General features: G+C 34.4%; 1 protein-coding gene across 2 annotated transcripts in view; it reads left to right on the top strand.

Annotated features, from left to right (window-relative positions):
* clu (clustered mitochondria protein homolog) overlaps positions 1-22,320 on the top strand; it is an 84,988-nt gene that overhangs the window by 57,214 nt on the left and 5,454 nt on the right. For both annotated transcript variants that reach the window (XM_089086551.1, XM_089086550.1), the window contains exons 13-19: positions 2,400-2,538; positions 4,812-5,004; positions 6,150-6,279; positions 8,656-8,928; positions 14,757-14,882; positions 16,891-17,106; positions 18,189-18,397. In XM_089086551.1, the coding sequence (XP_088942677.1) occupies positions 2,400-2,538; positions 4,812-5,004; positions 6,150-6,279; positions 8,656-8,928; positions 14,757-14,882; positions 16,891-17,106; positions 18,189-18,397 (1,286 nt within the window). The remainder of the gene's footprint in view (positions 1-2,399; positions 2,539-4,811; positions 5,005-6,149; positions 6,280-8,655; positions 8,929-14,756; positions 14,883-16,890; positions 17,107-18,188; positions 18,398-22,320) is intronic.

Raw genomic sequence — 22,320 nt, 5'->3', positions numbered from 1 at the left:
TGTGCATTAGTCACTATACATCTGAAAAAATTACAAATTTTATATGATTTGGGTTTTTGTATGATTTGCGTTGATCAGGCTGTTAGCTAGAGGCGGGATGGATGTCAAACAGTTCTTCGCAATAAAATGTGAATAAAGAATAATTCATTCTAATAGTCAATGAAACACTAAAAAATATTTGATGATAATATATACATAAAAGAATCCGATTTTTATAGTGATTTTAAGTATGTACACTTCTTTAAATTTAATGCTACTAATCCAAATACATGATCCTGAGAATTTTGCCTAATTTTATAAAAAGTGAGAGAACAACCCCAAATAGAGAAGTGGTCTGGATGCAAATTACATTACAACATTTTATTCTGCATACTGAGGAAACCTATTACAGAGGTCTAGCTTCTACCCACTAAAACGCAAAATTTTGGATTTTTTCGAGATTTTGTGGTCATTTATATGTGGCTTTTTTTCCTTTTTTTTTACGGGTAGCTGTATCGAATCAGTGGCCTTTAGGACATCAATCGAGGACTCATTGAAGCAGAAATTGAAGGCTCGAGTATTCTTTTTAAGTAGCTAGTGATGTTACATCAGTCATCTCCCCCCCTCCACCCTATTCATATACAGTGTAATTTTTTTATTTTAAATTTCTAATGCTGCTGTTTATTTTCATTTTAAAAGCTTTTTTTACTAAGCAAGATAACGTTGTTTATTCATTAACGGTGCTTTGGATCTTAAAAAAAACAAATAAGTTGTAAACACAAAGTTCAATTAATATGCACATTTTTAATTATATCTGTAAATATTCGTTCAGGAAAGTCACTTGAGTCAGAGATTTTAGATTATACATATTATACAGATTATACTGCTTTAAATAATTCCCTAATGTTGTTTTTTTTACCTTTAAAATTGCTATTCGTAGGGTTGAGTGTTGCAACGCTGCCTGTCAAATTTTATTCAACATTTTAAGGTATGTTATGTTACTTAAAATGTTCAACTAGCTTAGAGTTGGTAATTAGGAAATTCAAATGCCAAATATATTGTATTTCTTGTTTATCCGGTCGTGTAAGTAACTTTTTACTGTAAATTGTATTCCTCCCAAATCTCTAGCCCTGGGTCAAAAAAAATTGTTTAATGATAAATAAAAGTAAAAGAAGCCAGGCCGTGTCCAGGAGGGTTAGGAAGTTTGACCCCCCGTAAAAACGGAACAAATATGAATATAAACAAATTTTTGATGCGTTTTAAAGTTTTTTCTGTACCCCCCCCCCCTCCCCCTTTCCCCAGAAAAAAATCTGGATAAGTTCCTGAGGGGAAGCCTGGAAATTTAATGTAACAATGAAGTCCGGTCCCACTGACCCCTTATTTGTGGTTTCAGAAGAGGATTAACCACGAAATTATTTAACGTATTCCTTTTATTAAGGTTTAACGAGATTTAACGAGATTCAGTTTTATCCATCTACCGAATTAAATTTTAGAAATTTGGTCTCCAGGGTTTTTATGATTTAAAGAATGTTTAAAAATCATTGAAAATTGTAGAAAAGGGACATTTTCCCTGTTTTTTAAGCAAGTTTAGATTCTTCCCCAAGAAAAATTTTAAGAATATCATGATTCTGGCCCAGTGGATGGATAGATTTGAGACTAATTAATCAAATGACATTAGTATCCTGTCCTTGGTGCTAATTACAGCTCCAGACTTGCCACAAAATCATTTTGTTTCAGAGGGAATATATGCCGTTTTAATTAATTATTATTAGTTTCTCCTTAAGGTTTTTGCTATTCTATTTTTCGGATTTTATTTAAAATCAGATAATAAATCTTATTATTGTCAAGAACATTTTCGTCACGAAATCCTTTTTTTTCTTTTTCTTTTTTTTGTTTTTTGTTTGTTCACTGGACAACACAAAAACGTCCTGGATGAGAAGAACAAAAAACTATTCGGACATCAGCTATAGGGTTTCTCACTACAATAACAGGGATTGATATAACTCATTGCCGCAAAGTTATTAACTATCGGTTGCCAAATTTCTTTGGTATCAGAAAAGGTGAAATTAAGTTGCATGAATCCTCTTCTATATTGATGTAATATATCTCTGGGTTGGCATTTCGTTCTTAGTTTCATAAACTTTGATTAGTTGAGATAAATTGAATGCTCATATATTATTTTCTCGTTTATAATTGGTTGTTACAATAATCATTCAAATTAAAAATTATTAGGTTTTCCCCAAGATGACACTCGGGGACGAGTAGGCTAGTATCTTTTATTGGAGTTCGCTTTTTTGTTTAAGATTCCTCCTTTGTTGGTAATTTCAAGCCATAATTTTGTTGGACCCAGGAAGGACGCCGTTTAAGATATCTGAATAATAAGAATATTTTCATTTAATAGTATATTCTCTGCTTTCTAGGGAATGGACATGATATGTCTTTCAGCAGCTATTAGTCATTTTTTGAATTGCTTCCTATCTTCTTGCTCCATGCCACAAGCCCTCACTGCTACGGATGAGATATTAAGTAAAATATCGAAGAAGAAGAGCAAGCGAAAGGGTATGTCTTTATTTAGGTTCAAGGCTGAGAAGAGGCTAAAACGTCTTATGTGTCCTGAGCCCGTTACACTTTTTTCTATTATCTTCTATCCGTGATGTACTGATGTTATATATTAGATGTTGAGAAGTAAAAATCTTAAATTATTTTCATTCCACTACGAAATTATTATATAAATTAACTATTTGAGTTAAAGGTTTTAATACTATACGTTTTATTTTATTAGTATTATTATTAACGTTTTTCTATTATTTTAGCTAATAATTAAATTCTGAAATAAACGATTCAACTTATTTTTACTACTTTTATTTACTTCGCTTAATACTCCTGCTTTTGGGTCAGTATGGAGAGGGATGCATCTTTTCACCTCCAGGCAAAAAGATTATGGGCCATTGTGATAGGTATTTTTAGATCGCAACTGTCCATTGAGATGAATTGATCGATACTATCTCCTATTCTGCTGTTAGAGCGGATTTTCGAATAAATGGGGAATAAAAAGGGTGTAAATTGGAGTAAATTTGCTTCTTTGTTGGAGTAAAAACCGACGCCCTTAGGTGGAGATTCAGGTACAAAGAAGTAGAGTTGGCTCCAACAATAACTTTTTGTCTTCTGCTCCATTGTATCTTTAAAGTCACAGGGGCTTTTGTCAGCTGGGCAGCTGTGACTCAATGAGATGGTCGTGGAAGAAAACACGTTTTGATGGCTCTGTAATATGTAAATCAGTCACAGAGATGTCCTGTCTGAATGTTAAGAAGCATGTTGTTAGAGTGCCACGAGCAGACAATTGCACTGCCTTTAATGCCAATGATTTATATGTTTTTTCTTTGATTTTATGGTTGACAATGCGAAGATGATGAACAACCTTATTTCCTAATCTTTATAGGGATTGGTTTTACGCTACATTTTTACCTGTGCCTTCCTGCATGCTTTAGCTTAATTTTGTCTATTTAGAATTACTTTTTTTATTTTTCAAAGAAGTGTATGAGTTGTTTCGTTATAGAAAAAGGGAAACGTGCCAAATATCAGTCTTTTTCTTCTCTTTTTTGTTATCTATGACCATCAGAATCCTGGAAAGGAAACCTTTCCTTCGTTAATTTTTCGTTAGTGTTTCGTTATTTTTCGGGCTTTGGGCCTGTCACTTCAATCATTAAAGGGGAATCTGAAGGTGTGCCTGTTATCCTGCTTATGGATCATTTATTCCTTCATATTTGTTTTCCACTATCCTTAATAACCTTATAGAAGACATTTTTCTTTGGAGTAGTTTTAGCCCCTTCTCTAAAATTTGAAGGTGAAAAGGTGGGTGAAATTGTAGGTACAAAAATCAATTTTATTTCAATTTGTTTTAAGTTTTACCACTTTCTGACTACTATTAGAGAAACTGATTTAAAAATGGAAAATGATGATTTGGCCTTTTTGCCTTGGAGTACTTATCCTCATCAACTTTCATCAAAGTCCAATATTAAAGAGCAGGAGGTAGGCCTAAGACGGTCGAATTTATTCTTTAGTTTTATACCAAATTGTACCAGTTTCAAATTGCATATTAGTATGAAGCTCTCATTTGACTAGAAATCATCCTGGCATAATTTCCCACACACTTACTGAAATAGCTAAATAAACTTTGTAATTGCTTTGTGCTTCTTACTCACTCTGATAGGCTCCTCATTAGACCAAGAATAATGAAGATAGGCGACAAAACTCAGGGTGATAAAATCTATCCTTAGTGAAACCGTTTCTCATTCTCAAAATCTCTAGGCTGTATAAACCATCATACCTTCCAAGGAAGAAATATAGCACATCCAGTTCCTGCTTAAAACTCCCAGTCAAAACAACTAAATAAATTTGAAATTGGCTTGTCAACTGGCTTGTCAAGTCGGTTAAATGAGAATCAAGGCTAACTTTCAATGTAACTGGTTTCCTGAACTGGATTCATTGTCTTGGGGCATTTATCCTCATTAGCTTCAAAACTGAGAGTTACTCAAGTTCTTTGATGTTAAAAACAGGGGTGGGATTCACGAATAAATACAAGGTTTGTTTAGTTAGTAATAATTAAAACAAAAATATTAAATTATATCTGACATCCAAAACTTTTAATCTTCCAATTTGCTGAGTTTACGTAATTTATTGAAAGTGTTTTAAGGGGTGTCAAGAACCCATTGACTGGCATCATTGAATAAAAAGAATATTAGTGCAATCAATCGATTTAATTTGCGAACGAATCATATGTCTAAAAACCAAGAAGTGAAAAATAAAATATTATAGTAATGCTCGAATTTTAGGGAATAAGCCCTCTCAGTCTGGACCAAATGGCCCCAATACAGAAGGCTTGGAATGGTCACTCTTGACGTCGAAGCAACTTTGGACCCGTATCCAAGAGGAGTTAAAATCTTACTGGGGCTGGGATCTTAGCACGGAGTTAAACGTAGATGCTCTTGTTGAGAAATACGAACTCCAAAAAGTCTCTTTTCTCAGGTATGTTTATTTGATGCCGTTTGGACTTTAATCAGAATATTAATGTCTAAACTTTAAGTGGAAGCAGAAAGTTGGAGGCTACAAGTTTGTAATCGACTGATCTTGATGCTAAATCAAACATCAAAGAGGCTGATAAACAATGGATTGTAAAGCAAATTGAGCTTGGAAAAAGAGAATTTCGATCCTTTTATTGCCGGCTTTATGAACGATAGTAAAAACTTCAATTAAAAGTAGAACATGCGCTTTGTGCTCTTGCTCTTAATATCTTTTATTCTCATTCAACTTCAACTAAGAAAATGTTGTATGCTCCTGTATTTCAACTAAAGTAATCATAAATGTAAATACAAAGTAAATAATATTGATCCACTTTGAAGTCATGAGGAGAAAGTAATTCTTTTCCATGGAAAAAAGATGTTCGGAACTCAAGAACTGCCGCTGATCGGCATGACCGTGTAAGGCGTTTGAAAATAAAATCGTTTTATTATTTTTATTGTTTTTTTGTTTTTTTTTATTCCTATGGTTTCAGGATTTTTTGTAGAATATTTCAAATATCAAGTCAAGCTTACAAACTACCGTACAGACAGATAGATAGATACGCTTTAGAATATATAATTTTTTTTTTTTTTTTTTTTTTTTGACATGGTAGGCAATATTACTAAGCTAATTCTAAACTATATCAACAAACATTCTGAATGCCAAAGTATATTAACAGCCATTAAAAAGTTCTGGACATTTTGTTGGTGAATTCTTTTAGAATTCAAATACCTTCAAATATTTATACACCAAATATTTTTAACTTTAAATATCAAAGAGACAAATTATCTTATTTTTGAACTTTCTCCCAGTTTTTGATTTTTTTTTTCGTGGACTTGGTAGACCTGTCCTCTGAAAACTTTATATAGTTCAGATCGTTACAATGGTGTAATCATTTTCATGGAAGGATATTATTGCATCTTAGTAAAGTGTTCAGTCTTTTACAGCTTGATAATTCCACCCAGCCACCAGAGCTTGTTGAAAGTGATATGGAGATATGTTAAACCAAAAGACGTCGAAAGTTTGGGGTCCCCTAAATAAAATAAATCTGGATGTTTCTCGGGAAGTCTTGGCCTACACTCAATATTTTTAAACTTATTTTTTGATTCCAGGTCTTTCTGTGTTTGTACGGGTATTCAAATTGCTATCAAAGAATACAATTTTGATATGAAAAATCGTGGTACTTTCTCAGAAGAGGACATTTTGAACATCTTCCCAGTTGTGAAACACATTAATCCAAGGGTATGTTTGGTTCTACCTTTTTCCTTTCTTTTGCATTAGTATTGTTAATGAAAAAATGTTCAGCTAATTTAAAATGACACTGCTGGCTAGGTAAGAGAGGTCATAGTAGTTTTTCATCGAAAGGGATTCTAATTGAGCACACTTTCTTGAGAAATGGGCCTAAAATTCACAAAGAAATTTTAAAATATTCATTTAAGCAAAAATATTGCTCTCTTACCAAAAGGCTCTTTGGTATTTTTACTTTAAAAAAAAAGACAGAATCAATACTGTCTTTTGAAAGTTATTAAGTGTCAAACTAAAGAGAAGAAAAGTGGATCAAAATTAGTAAATGATAAGCCAAAAACAAATGGCATCAGATAGCTTAAGTGGGCCTAGTATTCCTTTGAAGGCTTAAGTTGTCTTTGGGAATCAAGAGATCGTTAATGTTTGAATTTGTATGCACGAAAAGTCTCGTCTAGTAAAACTAATTAGTTTGCCTATTTCTTTTCATGTTTGAGAGGAAATAATATTTCTATGTTTCATAATGTCCAAATTCTACGGACGAAACACCTTCAGTGAATTATTTTTGCTTATTTGCTTTGACGAATTAGCGTGGCAACACTGACGAGAATGATGAGAGCCCTAATAATTTGATAATTCTGAAGTAACTGAAAGAAAGACATAGTAAGTATTGGGGCTGTCAGATATGAATACACCTAAGAGGATTCCTGGGGGGGGCGTCTTTATTTTGGTGCCGGTGCTTTAACTTCAACACTTCAGGCTTAGTAATAAATACGTATCGTTTATAAAGACTCCTAGAGTCTAGAGCTACACCAGGTGATAGAGAAAGGACGCCGAATCAGCCTGAAAAGAACTACTGAGAAAACGAAATACATGGCTACCACAGGCTCACCCTTGATCATTAAACGTGGAGAGCAACATATGGGGCTGGTCTTTCATTTCATGTGCAATATATAGTTAAGATGCAAGATTTGATTGGTGTCTGTTATAACGAATAAGGTTAGAGTTTAATTGACTATTTTAATATATTAAAATTAATTAAACTAATTTTATAAAATAGAATCACTTAAATAGAATGAATTATAATTATTTACTATTAGAATTAGAACTAACTTTCAACATTAGAATTATAATGTTTAAGTTTTGGGCAATAGAATAAAAAAATAATGACTTCTGGTCAGTTTCTTTAAGATAGTTATTAACGTTTATTATAGTTTTAACTTATTATAGTTATTATAGTTATTTAAGTTATTATAGCTATTAACGATAGTTATTAGGTTATTAAAGTAATAACACAGGAGTGTTATTAACGAGTTTCAGAAATAAGAAATCATTTATTTAAAGACAGTTTTCATAGTTCAAGATAAAGATCACAAACTAAATGTCACTGTCATTTACAAACCTAGTACTAAGGCATTTTGTTATAGGCACTGGTAAAAAACGGCACGAATGAGTTGTTAAATCCATTAGTTCTGCAAGGCATTGGCACTAATTTGTTCTTCTTTCTGGTATTAACTACTGAGTTGGCAGCAGGGGGGGGGGGGTAGAAAATTTCGGTGCTTGGGGCTAGTAAGTAGAAATTGCCCGGAACGCATTATCAACTGAAACTAGCGATCTCTTAAGAGTTTCAATCTTTAAAGACTCAAGAGCAGACTTAATAATCTACAAATTTTTCTCCATGGGTGATTTTAACTGCTCTTTTTGGACTCCTTCTGATTCATTAGTTAGATATTCAATTTTATGAATCTGGGGCCCCCAAACGGGACATGCATATTCTAATATGGGACCTATGTATGTTAGATATGCCGTTTTCAGGTGATTTACTGGGAAACCCAAGCGGCGCATTGAAATTAAAGAACGTAGTCCACAGTAATTTCTATGTGTATTTACAAAAATTCTACCCTCTATTACTCTTTGGATTTCAGGGGGTTTATATTTGGTGCCGTTCTCTATAAAGGTTTTTTTTTTTTTTGATGTTTAAATAAGACAAATTTCAATGTGATTAAAGTGTCTAGCTGAATAATGTCTTTTTTTTTGTTTTTTTACATCTCTGTAAATGCTACATTGCTGATCGAGACAAATTAATAATGCTGTGGCTTTCGGCGTGAAAGTGTTCAGTCCGCTTTTTAAAAAATAAGTTAGAAAGTTTTATTGATTTGTACGTCTCTATATTAGTTCGAGTAAGCTTTTATTGAGTTATAACTTTTTTTTTTGTACTCTTAGCACTGACAAAGTATAATGGCAATTTCAAGAGCTGCTAGTAGAAGTCGCTTATTTTTTTCCTCTTATTTCGTCCCTTTTCAGTTTACTATTTCTCCCTCTCTCAATCTCGTGTTAAATTCACAACTCATTTTTATTTTCCCTTTCTTTTCCTAGGCTTCAGATGCTTTGAATTTTTATACAACTGGCCAGACAAAGATCCAGCAAGGTTTCTTAAAAGAAGGCTACGAACTCATACAAGAAGCCCTTAACCTGTTGAATAATGTGTATGGAGCTATGCACCCGGAGATAGCACAGTGCTTGAGACTTTTGGCCAGATTAAACTATATAATGGGTGAGCATGGCGAGGCATTGGCTTATCAACAAAAGGCTGTTTTGATGGCTGAACGAGTTAATGGCATTGATCATCCATATACGATTACAGAATACGTAAGTGATCTCTACTGAACAGTGCTGGCAATTGACAAAAATGTTGGTGGGGTGGCTTTTTTACGGAAGAGGAAAAAAAAACATACCTAAATCAGAAGTACTTGCCACTTAGCTGTGAGAAAAGCATATGGATATCCAGTGCAAACAGCCAGTTAGCCACTCTATCTGGTTTTATATAAGTATATATTAATAAGTTAAAGTCAAAACTTTAGCGTAAAGACTGGGGTATTGAGGAGGGGGTAGCCCCCCTCACACACGTAATAATTTTTGTTCGTTTTAAGTTTTGATGTCGCTTTTTACTTTCAGTTGAAAGAACTTGCGTTCGGCGTTGCACTCCTGTTATTATGAAATCAGAATGAAATTATATTTTTATATTTTATAGTTTATTTATTGTGGTAATTGCAAAACTTATTACAAATTTAAAGGGATAAGTGTGGAATACCATGCTTAAACCAAGGTGAGGACATAATTTCATAAAACTTTTATTCAACTGGATGTCCCTTTGACTCAAAGATCACACCCAGCCCCTCCAAACGCCCTTTTCCCAAAATGCACCTGGTGAAAATTTTGAGATATTTGTCTTGCTCAAAACAATCCAAAAGTCAAATAATAATAACTCATGGGTTGATAACATATGGGTTGATAGCATAACGCTTTGCTGAAATGTAAAATAGCAATAAAATAGTAATAACATGTTATTTTTTATATCTAAAAGTGGGTCGTGCTGCCTATCCTCCTAATTGACGTCACCTCAGCCGAATATTTATCATCTTTAGGTATCACAACGGTAATTAGGTTGTATAAGGCTGACTTACCATTTATGTTTGTGTTTGTATCCAGCGAAGGGGGAGGGGGTTAGTCCTCCTTCAGAGACTCGTGTTTCTGAATATACTACAGAAACTTATATTTTCCTCGTTGTTCTAATAGTTCATTTTCATGTTGAAAAGAGAAATACTCATTAACTGCAAGTTAACTACTTTGAAACCAGATATGTATATATATATACTTTTATGTTTATTGATGATGGTATATGTTTATTGATGCATGTTTTATTGATGAAACCTTCTGTTTATGAGAGACGGCTCTATATTTTGGTAGCCCATCCAGAATTACTAAAAGATATGAATTATACCTAGTGCTTCAGTTATAAGTTCATGCGTGCTACAGTGCTCCCAGTTAGAACTTAGTGAAGTTGATCAATTAATGTCGAGGTGTCAACCAAGTCAGAGTAGCAGTGGTTTCATACCATGAGTAAATTGGATCGAATTTGCTGCAATGCCGATCTTGCGTATCGGTATAACTTTCTTACTTTTTTGCCTATTTGTTTATGAGTGTCGATAAGTTAGGACGTAGCAGCATTCTTATATTATATCGCTTTCATTTACCTTTTTAAAAGTGATGGAAAGGCTTTTCAGAATGTATAGCATAGAATATTTCGCAACAGTAGGTTTATGCTGACATGAACCTGTCAAAAACAAGGAATTCAATAGTGCAGGAAAATACTAAAAATAGCAGCCATAATCCTGCACTATTTATAATTAAATAATAAAAAAACAAGTTTTTTTAACTGAAGGTAAGGAGCGACATTAAAACTTAAAACGAACAGAAATTATTACGTATATGAAAGGGCTGTCCCCTCCTCAACGCCTCGCTCTTTACGATAAAGTTTTTTATTGTTTAAAAGATAAAGTTGTGAGACAGGGTCAAACTTTAGCGTAAAGAGCAAGGCGATGAGGAGGGGACAGCCCCTTTCATATACGGAATAATTTCTGTTCGTTTTAAGTTTTAATGTCGCTCCTTTCTTTCAGTTAAAAAACTTGTTTTTTTTTATTTAATTTCTGATCGTTTTTTAGTTAATGCAGCTTTTATTTGCATAAAAATTTTACTTTTCTTTTGCTAAATGGATGTCTTTACAAATTAACTTACGTAACTAACTTCTATATTCGTATATTTTTCTTCTGGCAAAAAATACAAAGTTGCAGATTTTTGCAGATATGAGCTTGAAACCTATGTAAGAGAGTTTTCTGATACGCTGAATTCTGATAGTGTAATTTTCATTAAAATTCTTTCATTTGTAGGGGATGTTCCCCCCCTCTTTAAAAAATCAAGTAAATTTCCTCATACCTGGAGCTTTTGATAAGTAATCCTAAACTTACTAAAATCTATATATTTAGGATCAGCATTATAAACACATTCCTTTTATACATTTATTGACATCAAAATTCCGTTTTTAAAAGTTTCAACTACTATTGAACCGTATCGCTTGTTTTTTTATTGTTTTTTTATTACGTATATGTTATTACGTATATGAAGGGGTTCTCCCCTTAGTCAATACCATGCTCTTTACGTTAACAGTTAAAAAAAATTATAATTCACAAACCCCTGAATCAAAAAGACCGTTTAATTAGAACAGACCGCTCTTTTGAAAGCAATAAAAAAAACCGTAGTGTAAACAGCGAGGTATTGACTTGGGGGAGAACCCCCTCACATACGTAATAATTTCTGTTCGTTTTAAGTTCTAATATTCCTTCTTACGTTTCAATTGAAAAAACTTGTTTTTTTTTATTTAATTTCTCATCGTCTAATGATCGATTTAATTTCTAATGCTCGGAAATCCGGCGCCCCCTTCATAGAAATGTTTCTTACCCCAAAGAAACATCATCCACGGAAATATTCTCCCGAGTAATCCCCTCCTCGAGGCCCCCCCCCCAGAAAAAATCCTTCCTGAAAATGGTTGTATACTTCCCAATAACCAATAAATAATGCTGGCAAGTCCGGCGCCCCCTTCATGGCAATTTCCCTTCCCCCATGAAAACTTCCATCATGAACAGATCCTCCAACATAACCACCGACCAACCCTTCCCTCCCACTACCAGAAAAAAAACCTCCTGAAAACTTCTGTATACTTCCCAATAACCAATACTATATGTTAACATTGGGTAAAGTTCATAACTTTTAGCCCTCCCTCTGGGAACTTTGGGGGATTAAGTCATCCTAAAAGACATATTTATCATATTTTTGACCATGCTGAACAAAATGGTTATCTCAAAATTTTGATCGGGTGACTGGGAAAAAAATAAGCGTGGGAGGGGGCCTAGTTGCCCTCCATTTTTTTGGTCACTTAAAAAGGGACCTAGAACTTGTAATTTCCGTCCGAATGAGCCCTCCCACGATATTCTAGGACCCCTGGGTCGATACAATCATCCCTGGGAAAAAAAAAAATAAAATAAACACGCATCCGTGATCTTTCTTCTGGCAAAAAATGCAAAATTCCACATTTTTGTAGATAGGTGATTGAAACCTCTACAGTAGGGTTCTCTGATACGCTGAATATGATGGTGTGATTTTCATTAACGTTCTATAACTTTTAGGGGGTGTTTCCCCCTTTTTTTGAAAATCAGCCAAATTTTCTCAGGCTCGTAACTTTTTATGGGTAGCACTAAACTTAATGAGTTATATATTTGAAATCAGCATTGAAATCTGATTCTTTTGATATATCTATTGGTATCAAAAACCCGTTTTCTAGAGTTTCGGTTACCATTGAGCCGGGTCGCTCCTTACTTACAGTTCGATACCACGAACTGTTTGATAATTAATAATATATAAAGTAAAAAAGACTATCCATAGGTAAAATATCAAGATATATGGAAAACGTCAAGCTATAAAAATAATAGCTAATCTGAATAATAAAATACTGCACAAAGGAACTATGATACCTTTCATTTGCCCAAGTGAGATACTGCACAGTATCTATGCTGTGCAGTATCTACTGCACAAAGGAACTATGATACCTTTCATTTGCCCAAGTGAGATCCTTTACTATTAAAAGTATACTGGCATTGTTTGTAGGTATTCTAGTATAGTATGTACCTTAGAATATCAACTCCTACTGTGTTTTTAGATTTTAGGGTCAAACATATATGTCGCTAAAGTTTGCATAGTATGTTCTATTCCAAAAAATGGAATAGAAACACTGTAGTACTGAAATGTGTACTTTATATTATTGAGCATGTTTCTATTATAATCAGCTCTTCATATTTCTTTCCATTTTTAAATAATATATTTATCCGATTGTTCTCGATTCTTTCACTATGACTTGATGCTGTATGTAGGTTAAGAATATTAATGCCTGTTAGCTAAGAAACAAGACAACTGAAGTGATGAGAACAATAGAGAAATATATTATTTATGGCTGTCCGTGCCATCATCAAGGGGAGTGGACATTTTGTCATGGTAGATAGACAAATATCGTCGCTGTTCCGTCTAAAGGTCTTATTCATACCTCTGAGTTAATTGCAAAAATTTATTTCCAAGCTGTTCTAATCTCTAAATAATGCGGCTGGAATGCAAATTTATTCAGATTTCTTTATGATGGGAATCATAACACCAGGCTGTTGAATAAAAATCGAAAATTTAAGGGAAAAAGATTGGAACTTGTGTCTTGAAGTCGAGATTTTTGGAATTACATTCCAAAATGCACGACTGGTGCGAGAATTTTGCTAAGGTTATCGAACAGTTAATTTGAAGTTCTGGTACTATTCAAACTTTTATGATTTGTAAAAAGCTACACTTCGAAGCTATGGTATTTTGCTTAGATAAAATGCAAGGAATTCGCCGAATTAGAATTTTGAAATAGAAAAAGTCACAGAAGGAATTTTATTTATGCAAAACCAAGATAAGCTGCAGTTTTTAGTAGATCAATCGGTAAATCCGCATTAAGAAAACAAATATATGTTGTCAAGATAAATATTTACCTCTAGGATGCCAAGGAAATGGATGCGCCTTGACAACTTGAGAATTTTTTTATGTCCAGTTCGTTTTCGCACGTTAAAAACAACATGTCTTCTTGCTTAATTTTTATAACTGTAAACGTTTAAAACAGTAAAAAATAAAATAAAAAATTCTTAAAAAAAAATTGGAATTACTGTGTTTCGAAATCAGGATTTACGGTATTATTTCCCCAAAGTTAGAAGAGAATGGAATATTATGCTTCGGCTTTCAAAGAGATAATTTGTTCTAGGGAGTGCGACATAAAGCTGTTCTGAAAACGTTTACTTTGTCAGCTAAGATAGTTTTGTTTTGGCACCGTGTACAACATAAGGAAAAAACTCATTTTTTGGGGGGGGGAATGCTTGAAATTTTACGAACTTCACTGGAACTTGTCTGACCCGTTTTACGATTCAAATAGTCAGGAAAAATTTCAAGTTTACATTTCTTACCACTTCTGAGCTATGGACCGCAGATCACGAGGAAAAAACACAGCTGCGATAGCAGTAGTGTTGCTCCCGCAACACAATGAAACACAAACAAAATATTATATTTCATGACCCAGAATAACACGCCCATTTCCTTCTTTCTTTTTAATTTTTTTCTACTTATTTTCGAATAATATAATAACCAATAAAGAAAAAAATAAATAAATCTGAAAGGGCAGTTTGATTATGCTGAACTAGACCTTTTTAATTTAAATTTAAAGTCTTTTGTGCTTGGTCTAATCTTATTCAAGGACTAGCTTTGTGTAAATAATCGGCTCCCATTTAGAACCAGGCCAGGAACCTCAATTTTGTTTCTCGTCCGACTATTGTGATAATGAACGTCAGTCCTCTGTCTATATGTAAAGTAATCTGGAAGCCTACCGTTACAAAATTTCCCGTTATATTTTTTACCATAATTTTTTTTTCTAGATTTTCGGCTCTATTGGTATGAATCGCTTTTTACCTACTGTTTGTTACCCCCCCCCCTTTTCTACTTTGTGTTTTTGTATGTACAAACATGCCTTTGTTTATTTGACTTTTTTTACTTGCATCTTTTTAATTTCTTTTTTCTAGGCCCATCTGGCATTGTATTGCTTTGCAAATAATCAAATTAGTACTGCGTTGAAGCTATTGTACCGAGCCAGGTATTTGGCATTGATTGTGTGTGGTGAGAACCATCCCGAAGTTGCTTTGCTAGACGTAAGTCCTTTTACATTTGTGTTATGTTTATTATTCATATATATTTTCCTTCTGCAACCTCTTGAAAATCACACTTGTACATAACAGATACAATTGAAATAGGAACTTCCGTGTAAAATTGGTTAAGTACCCCTTTTCCAACTAGGATAACTTTTTTTTTTCAGTATTTTGGGGGTCTATTTATGTAAATTGATAGATTTGGATAAAAAATAAATGTTTTTTAACAGTACCTCTTAGCTAAGCCTTTAACCCCTTCTTAAACATAAGACTTGTGTTAATTAATTAGAGGATGATAATACATTAATGTCATGGGCTACAAGCGATGATACATGCATCCAAGATGGAAAACTATTAAATTATTATTTCTTTGCGAAATTTTGTCTTGCGGGAAAGTGCTAAATTTGAGGTGTTCTGTAGTGAAAAGTTTATCCTATTCTTATCTCTAAACCATTTTGATAACAGGGCTGTCCCTAGTTTTTTGGTGTGTGTGTGTGGGGGGGGGGGTAGATTCAGCTGCAGAGAATGTGAGATTTTTTTGTCACTACTTAACAATTTTACAACTTAACAAGTTTAGTATTTTATTTAATTTTTCCAGTTGGTAAGGTCCTCATTGATGCAAAGGCTCAATAAAGGACAAAAATTGATTCTAAGAAATGGATACTACATGAATAGACAGTTGGCCACAGTTTCCCTACTCTGGCCAAATAGTTATTTTTACCAGTTGACACAACTATGACACAAAAATATAAAGAAGAATAAACGGTTTCCTTCTCTCAATCATAAAAACCAAACATGCGGTGTTTTCGGTTGCTGTTATAGACTCGTTACAGTCAGGGGCGAATCTCTAGCATTTTTATTGGGGGGGGGAGCAAGAGGGGTCCATATCTGGATAGTGAATGGGCATGGGATGTATAATATTTTTTTCTCCACATTATTGGGGGGCAACTGTCCCCTCCCCCTTGCCACCCCCAAGTGACGCCCCTGGTTACAGTCTTAATCCTCTAGAGACCTATCCACTAGTGAGCACATCTTCCTCCACCTAGCTGAAGCTACATTTCCTACCTCCCTAGAAATGTTGAATAGTTTTTAAGATCTTATGTCCGCCTAATTTAAAGCGATCAGCCTTTATCTTGCATTCTTAGTGCTATTTAGTTAAACTATGCGGAGTATTAAGTCTTTGTCCTTCCGGAAGGCTTTCTTAAACCATCTAAACTAATACATTTTAACCTATATATCAAACAGTGTTTTGTGACCTTACCACGCCTTAATTCGGAGCGATCATCTTTTTTTTCCGTAATATTTATTAGAACTGTGCTGAGTATTAAGTCTTTGTCTGTCCGGAAGATATTCCAAAACCAGCCAAACTACTACATAAATAACGTTGAACAACTTCATTTCTTAGCAAAAATTTGAATTCAACTCTTCTTTTTGGTTTTAAATACACTAAGATTATTGCTATGGGGCAGAAATTAGGAAAGGTGCTTTTTAGTTTTCCTCCTCAAAGCCTACAAATTGTATATCATTAGCTCAGAATTGATAGTGCCAGTTGACCTTTTAAGAGTACTCTCTATTCGTACCTACTTGTTTACATATTTCATCTTATTACTTATAAACATTCTTAAAAATCTGAGTTTTCAATTACAAATAATAGTGAATATGGAAAAGAAGTTGAAATGACGACATCATCTTCTATTTTTATGTTAGAAGACCTAAAATTATGCTAAACAGAGTGATTCAATTTAGCAAAACTTCTATAACAAAGGCAAAGTAATCAAAACGGAATAATCTGTCAATGAAATATTTGATTTAGTGTTTTTTGCATTATTGGTATCGTCTCAAAAACCCTGGTAACACGAAAATTTGTTGAATAGGCTGTTCTAAATCATTTCCAACTAAGTAAATGAAACACAGTATTCTTATTGTCTTCATGTTAGGTTTTACTATTGCCTCTATTGTTTTTCTCTAGCAATTGTCTATATTTACAGTTTTTTTTTAATTTCGTTCACAGAGTAACATAGGATTGATACTTCATGCCGTTGGTGAATATGACCTTTCCCTTCGATTCTTGGAGAAATCATTGAAGTTGAATAGTAAGTACTATGGAGGGAGGAGTCTCAAAGTGGCGGTTTCTCATCACCTAGTTGCTCGAACTCAAAGCTGTATGGGAGATTTCAGAGGTGCTCTCCAAAATGAAAAAGAAACTTACACTATTTACAAACAACAGGTAAAGCTCCCATTGAATTGTCAATCTTTTTTGGCTCTATAGAAGTTGTACGTCTAGGTCATGAAGATTGTGGATATACAAAATAAAAGAGCACGCTTTGTGATCTTTTTAGTGACCCTCGTTTCCCTCGAGCGCAATCATCAGCTGCTTGTGCCGGAAAAATAATATTGGTTCAATTGTACATAATTGATGTACACAGAGATATACTGGAGAAAAGAACCCGTTTCATGGCCCTCGTTTTGCTTGAGTAAAGTTGTCAGGGTACTTGTGCCGAAAAATAATGTTTTGTTCAGTAGTATATGAATACAGTTCACAGATATATACTAGAGAAAAGAGCGTTTTATTGCCTTTTTCATGCCCCTTGTTTTGATCGAGCAAACTCGTCAGGGTACTTTTGCCGGAAAAAGAATGTTTTGTTCTGTAGTATGTGAGTACAGTCCACAGATATATACTGGAGAAAAGAGTGAAAATGTGTGCATGGTAGAGTGAGGCTTAGTTAGTTCTTCTAGGTTTTCAGGATCATAAATCATACAATACGATTCTTTACGGGCCCTTCTTCACTGACTGTAATATGTAATTCGAAAATAAGAGATTTCTGAAAAATCCAGACAACCCTCTGGAAACTCAATGGAGCTTACTTGTTTACCGTTCTGGTAACTACCAAATAATTGCAGAAGACGAAACGATTTTGGTTCGATCGTTATGTTTTTTTAAGAAACTTAATGAAAATATGATAAGAATTTAATTATAACATCGCAGTTGAGGAATTAGTTAATTGATTGGGTACATAAATACTATCTATTGAACACCTACTTTTTCTTTTTTGGTTTTTCTTTTTCCATAGAAGTCATTCTTACAAGTTATGGAATAGATTATCGATACCTGTAATAAGAAAATCTACAATTTTTTTAGGGGGGTTCACAGAAACTAGTTTATGTTATAGTATCAATACTTATGTCAAAATGTTAAAATATACTACGGTATTGCCAAAGCACACAGGAAAACGTTTTTGACTCTTGCTGAATTTTAGTGACAATTCGTCAAAATTGCCTCTCAACCAATATGGCTGTTTCTCTTTTTAGCTGGGCGATGAGCACGAGAAAACGAAAGAATCATCTGAATGTTTACGTCATTTGACTCATCAGGCCGTTGCGTTACAAAAGCGAATGAACGAACTTTACCAAGGAAAGTCCAATAATACCCTGCCGCCTATTCAGATTCAACCCCCATCTATGGGATCAGTTTTGGATATGTTGAATGTCATCAATGGGATACTTTTTGTTCAAATAAGGTTAGTCAAAATTCTGATTGGTCCAACATAATACCCTGTTTGCAAACTGACGAAAGTGTGTTCACGACAACCCCTTGTGGTATTCTAACTTACAGCAATCTTTGACCTTGGATTCGTATTTCTCGGCTCCCCGCGTCTACGTTTAATTAATTGGAAAGCATCTAAAAAGGATATGATTAGCTTCTAATTTTATTAACAATTATTTCCAATTAGTATTACATTAAGAAATGCCCATGCTCTCAGTCTAACTATCAGAAAAAAAAGGCCTAGAAGAAATTTTAAGAATGGTCCTACATATAACTAAGATTTCGGTGTAGACAACTCACTCAAAATATACCTATGCTCACAAAGTATGGTGTTTTTAGATTGACCAGGGCAATATGTCTCCATCCCTTGAGAGTGTTTCTTGTTAGCGTCCAATTCTACTTATATATAAATTGCATTTATTGCAATTCTTTCAATTTGTTTTTTATCTCTTTGAGTCTCCTTAATTCAAGAATATTAAGCAATGTATCAATGATCCATAGAGCAGTGTGGCCCTAGGAAGTCAAAATACACTCCCGGCAAAATAAGGTTTTGAGACGCATACCGCAATTGGTTCTGCAATATTAATTGGCAACGCCTAAGAAACCGCTTGATACCTTGTTTTTAACTTGTCCTCATCTGAAAAATAATATTAGTCATCATTTCTTATGCAATGCAGTTTCAACATAAAACTACAATTCTTATTGCAAGGAATGTGTTTCGATTTTATATTTTAGAGTGACAGAAGGGAGGCTATAAATCTGGCAAGAATTCTTCTCAAATTTTGTAAAATAAGAAAAGAGTCTGAATTCCAGAACTTCAGTGCCAAACTTAAGGTAAAACTTATATTTATATAACATAGGTATGCTTTAAGTTTTACTGATCTAGTGGCCGAAGGAAGTGTATCACCCGCTTATACTATAATGATATGTATGTATGTATTTCCAAAAAAAAAGCCATCGGGCCATAGGAAAAAAAAACAGAACATAAACATAACAAACCTTACCTTACCTTAGTTCCTCCTCTGCAACCAAAGGCACCCAGGGCATCCAGGAAGAGCAGCCAATCATCCCTCATATGTTCTGCTGCCCATATATCTTCCCACTGGGGCTGGACCGTCGTATTGATGTGTTTGAGGTTCCAGCTGGTAGGTGCGACGAACTGTATTTTTCGGCAGTCCTCTTCTACGGGATCCCTGTGGCTGCCATTCCAGTACAGTTTTAGGAAGTCTATCCTCCGTCATACGGATAACATGCCCCAAGTAACGCCATCTTCGTTGGCGGATGACATCTGTTACCAGGGGCCGGCACGAGATAGATCGAACTGACTGGTTTAAACACAACAAAATCAACAAAAAAAACAAATAAATAAAAAAAACACAAATAAATTAAAAAGAAACAACGTGCTTATATATCAATATTCACGAAAATATTTATAAAGAGATACATCTTTCACTGTGTATCAACCCTTCATCAACATACGTAGCCAAATTCCTTAATGTCATTTTAACTCGTGATCCTGCAATTCCTTCCACCCACCTTCTATCTGCCAATACTAACGAAAAACACTCATTTCTCAGATCCGCCAATTCCTTAAAGTTCTCCAAAATTTTAAGAATATCCTCATCATCATCCCCACACATCGGAAAAAGGAATGGGTTAACACTATGACCCCTAAATTTCCTCTCCCTTTCCCCAATATCAATCGACCCTCGACTTAAATTCAAAATCCATTTTATTTCTTCCCCTTTCAACCCCAACTTAAAATAAACTTCTTCCCCCCCCCCCCCACGTGTTCTTCACTGTACTATACAGACTCAGAGATCCCGAGGCCTACTTCCGAGCCTGCCAGTGCTGTATTCCTTGCTCGTGTAGCCTTTCTTTTACCGTATCAACCACTGCATCGGAATTCGATCCCTGACCTTCATTCCAAAAATACGAATATCCTACTTCATCTAAAATTTTCTTGATTTCTTGCGGCCACCTACCTCTATCTTATCCTCCAACAAAATAAAATACGCTTCTTTCGCTAGCCTATTTTTACTTCTTAAAATTTTTATCCGAAACTTCACCATTCTTATTGACCTATCTTTTCTTAACCTACTTAGTCCTAAATCCCCCTCCAATACAACACTGCGAGTGGATTTATGGGCCCTAAAAACTCGCTTAAAATAACTTCTTTGCATTCTCTCCAACTCCTCACTTTCTCTAAAACCCCACAGCTCACACCCGTAATGCATAACGGGAGGAGTTTAGTCCTAAATAAATAGTTATGCATTGCTAAGTCCCTAATCTTTCCAACCTCACTTTCTAAAATTAAATTCATACACATATTTCCCTTTTGTACTCTATGCTTAACCTCCTGTGCATACTTGCCATTAAATAAAAACTTAACTCCTAAACACACAAATTCTTTTTTAATCTCTATAAAATCAACTTTACATCTAAATTCATCAGCTTTCCTTTTCCACCTTTCCTAAAAACTACAATTACCGTTTTCTTCTTATTTAATTCTAATCCTTTCTTATCCAAATATTTCTCCATTATGTTTAATAATGTTTGCATTTCTTTTGCTGATTGTGCTATGAGAGCAATTATCAGTACTTATCAGTACTTCCGGAGCGCTTTTCTCCTTGAAGAAATCAACTTTAAACCTATTCGCGTCAAAATTCTCCCGGATACCTTACCTAGTATTCTAACTACTAGGCCTACTGAACTATATATTCCTACAATTAATCTAGCAACATTTACAGGTAATCCGATCTCCAAAAGTCGCTTAACTAGCATAGCTTTTATCACACTATCAAAAGCCTCCTTATGTCCAGGAACGCTACTTAAATCCTACCCCCTCTTTTCATGATTCCTTTTCTAACTATACTATGCAAAATAAAAACCTGCTCTACTGTACCCCCTTTTTTCCTAAACCCGCCCTGCTCCTCTATTAATTTCCTTATTTCTTCTGGACATTTACTTAGCCGACTATCTACTATCTTACAAAAAATATTGCTAACTATGGGAGAAATGTTGAACATTCGCCAATTCCAAAATTCTTTGTTGTTACCTCTTTTATGTAATGGTACAACTCTAGATATTGTCCATGATATTGGCCAGCTGCACAATAAAAATAGGTGGCTGAAAACGAGAGTTAAAACGGGTATGCATACTTCTTTTGCCTTTTTCCATACTCGTAGTGAAAATCCGTCTCTACCTGTAGCTTTTTCTTTCAGCTGATTTCATAGCCTCGCATATCTCCTGTTCCAGAATTGGTGCTATCAATTTCGTGTCTCCTTCTGTCATGAGTCCAAAAGGTATAATTTCTGGTAAAATGTAAAATGTAAAAGATCTTCTTTTATTTGGTTTCCGTTTACCGATTGTGTCCTGGGGTGCTGTTCCCACTCTTCAGGTTCCAAAGAACATGTTTCGTGTGCCTCTCCCTTCAGTGACTATGTACAGCTTTCCAGAATTGATGTGTATCCTGTTTCCCTGAATTGTTTAATAAGTTCGTTTTCTTTCTTCGCTGCTTCCCATTGTTTTTTCTCTCTTATCATCTTCTTATATCGTTTTCTATTCTCTCTGTAAATTTTTTAATTATTCTCTATTCCTTGCGGTTAGGATGAGCGTACTTTCCTCAGGCTCTCATGTACAGTGAGTCGAAGACTTCACATTCGTAATCAAAAAATGTTTTCGTCGATTTATTCTCTTTCATTTGTTCACATATCCGCCTTAGCGATTCTACTAAATTGAATACTGCTTCACTTAGTTCGCCTACTTAAACTAGCTTAATACTCTTCTCCATCTCTTTCTCTAAATTTTCGTTTCCTACATTAACCTTAAATAACTCTTCATTATAAATATCTACTGCTCTCTCTCTTTTTTTACATTTTTTCTTAAATCTAGTAC

The sequence above is a fragment of the Artemia sp. Qi Xiang Cuo genome, chromosome 3 (assembly GCF_049724085.1).
Source record: "Artemia sp. Qi Xiang Cuo chromosome 3, ASM4972408v1, whole genome shotgun sequence".
Classification (NCBI taxonomy): Eukaryota; Metazoa; Arthropoda; class Branchiopoda; order Anostraca; family Artemiidae; genus Artemia; species Artemia sp. Qi Xiang Cuo.
Note: the sequence above shows the minus strand (reverse complement) of the source record. Positions and strands in the feature narration are given on the sequence as shown.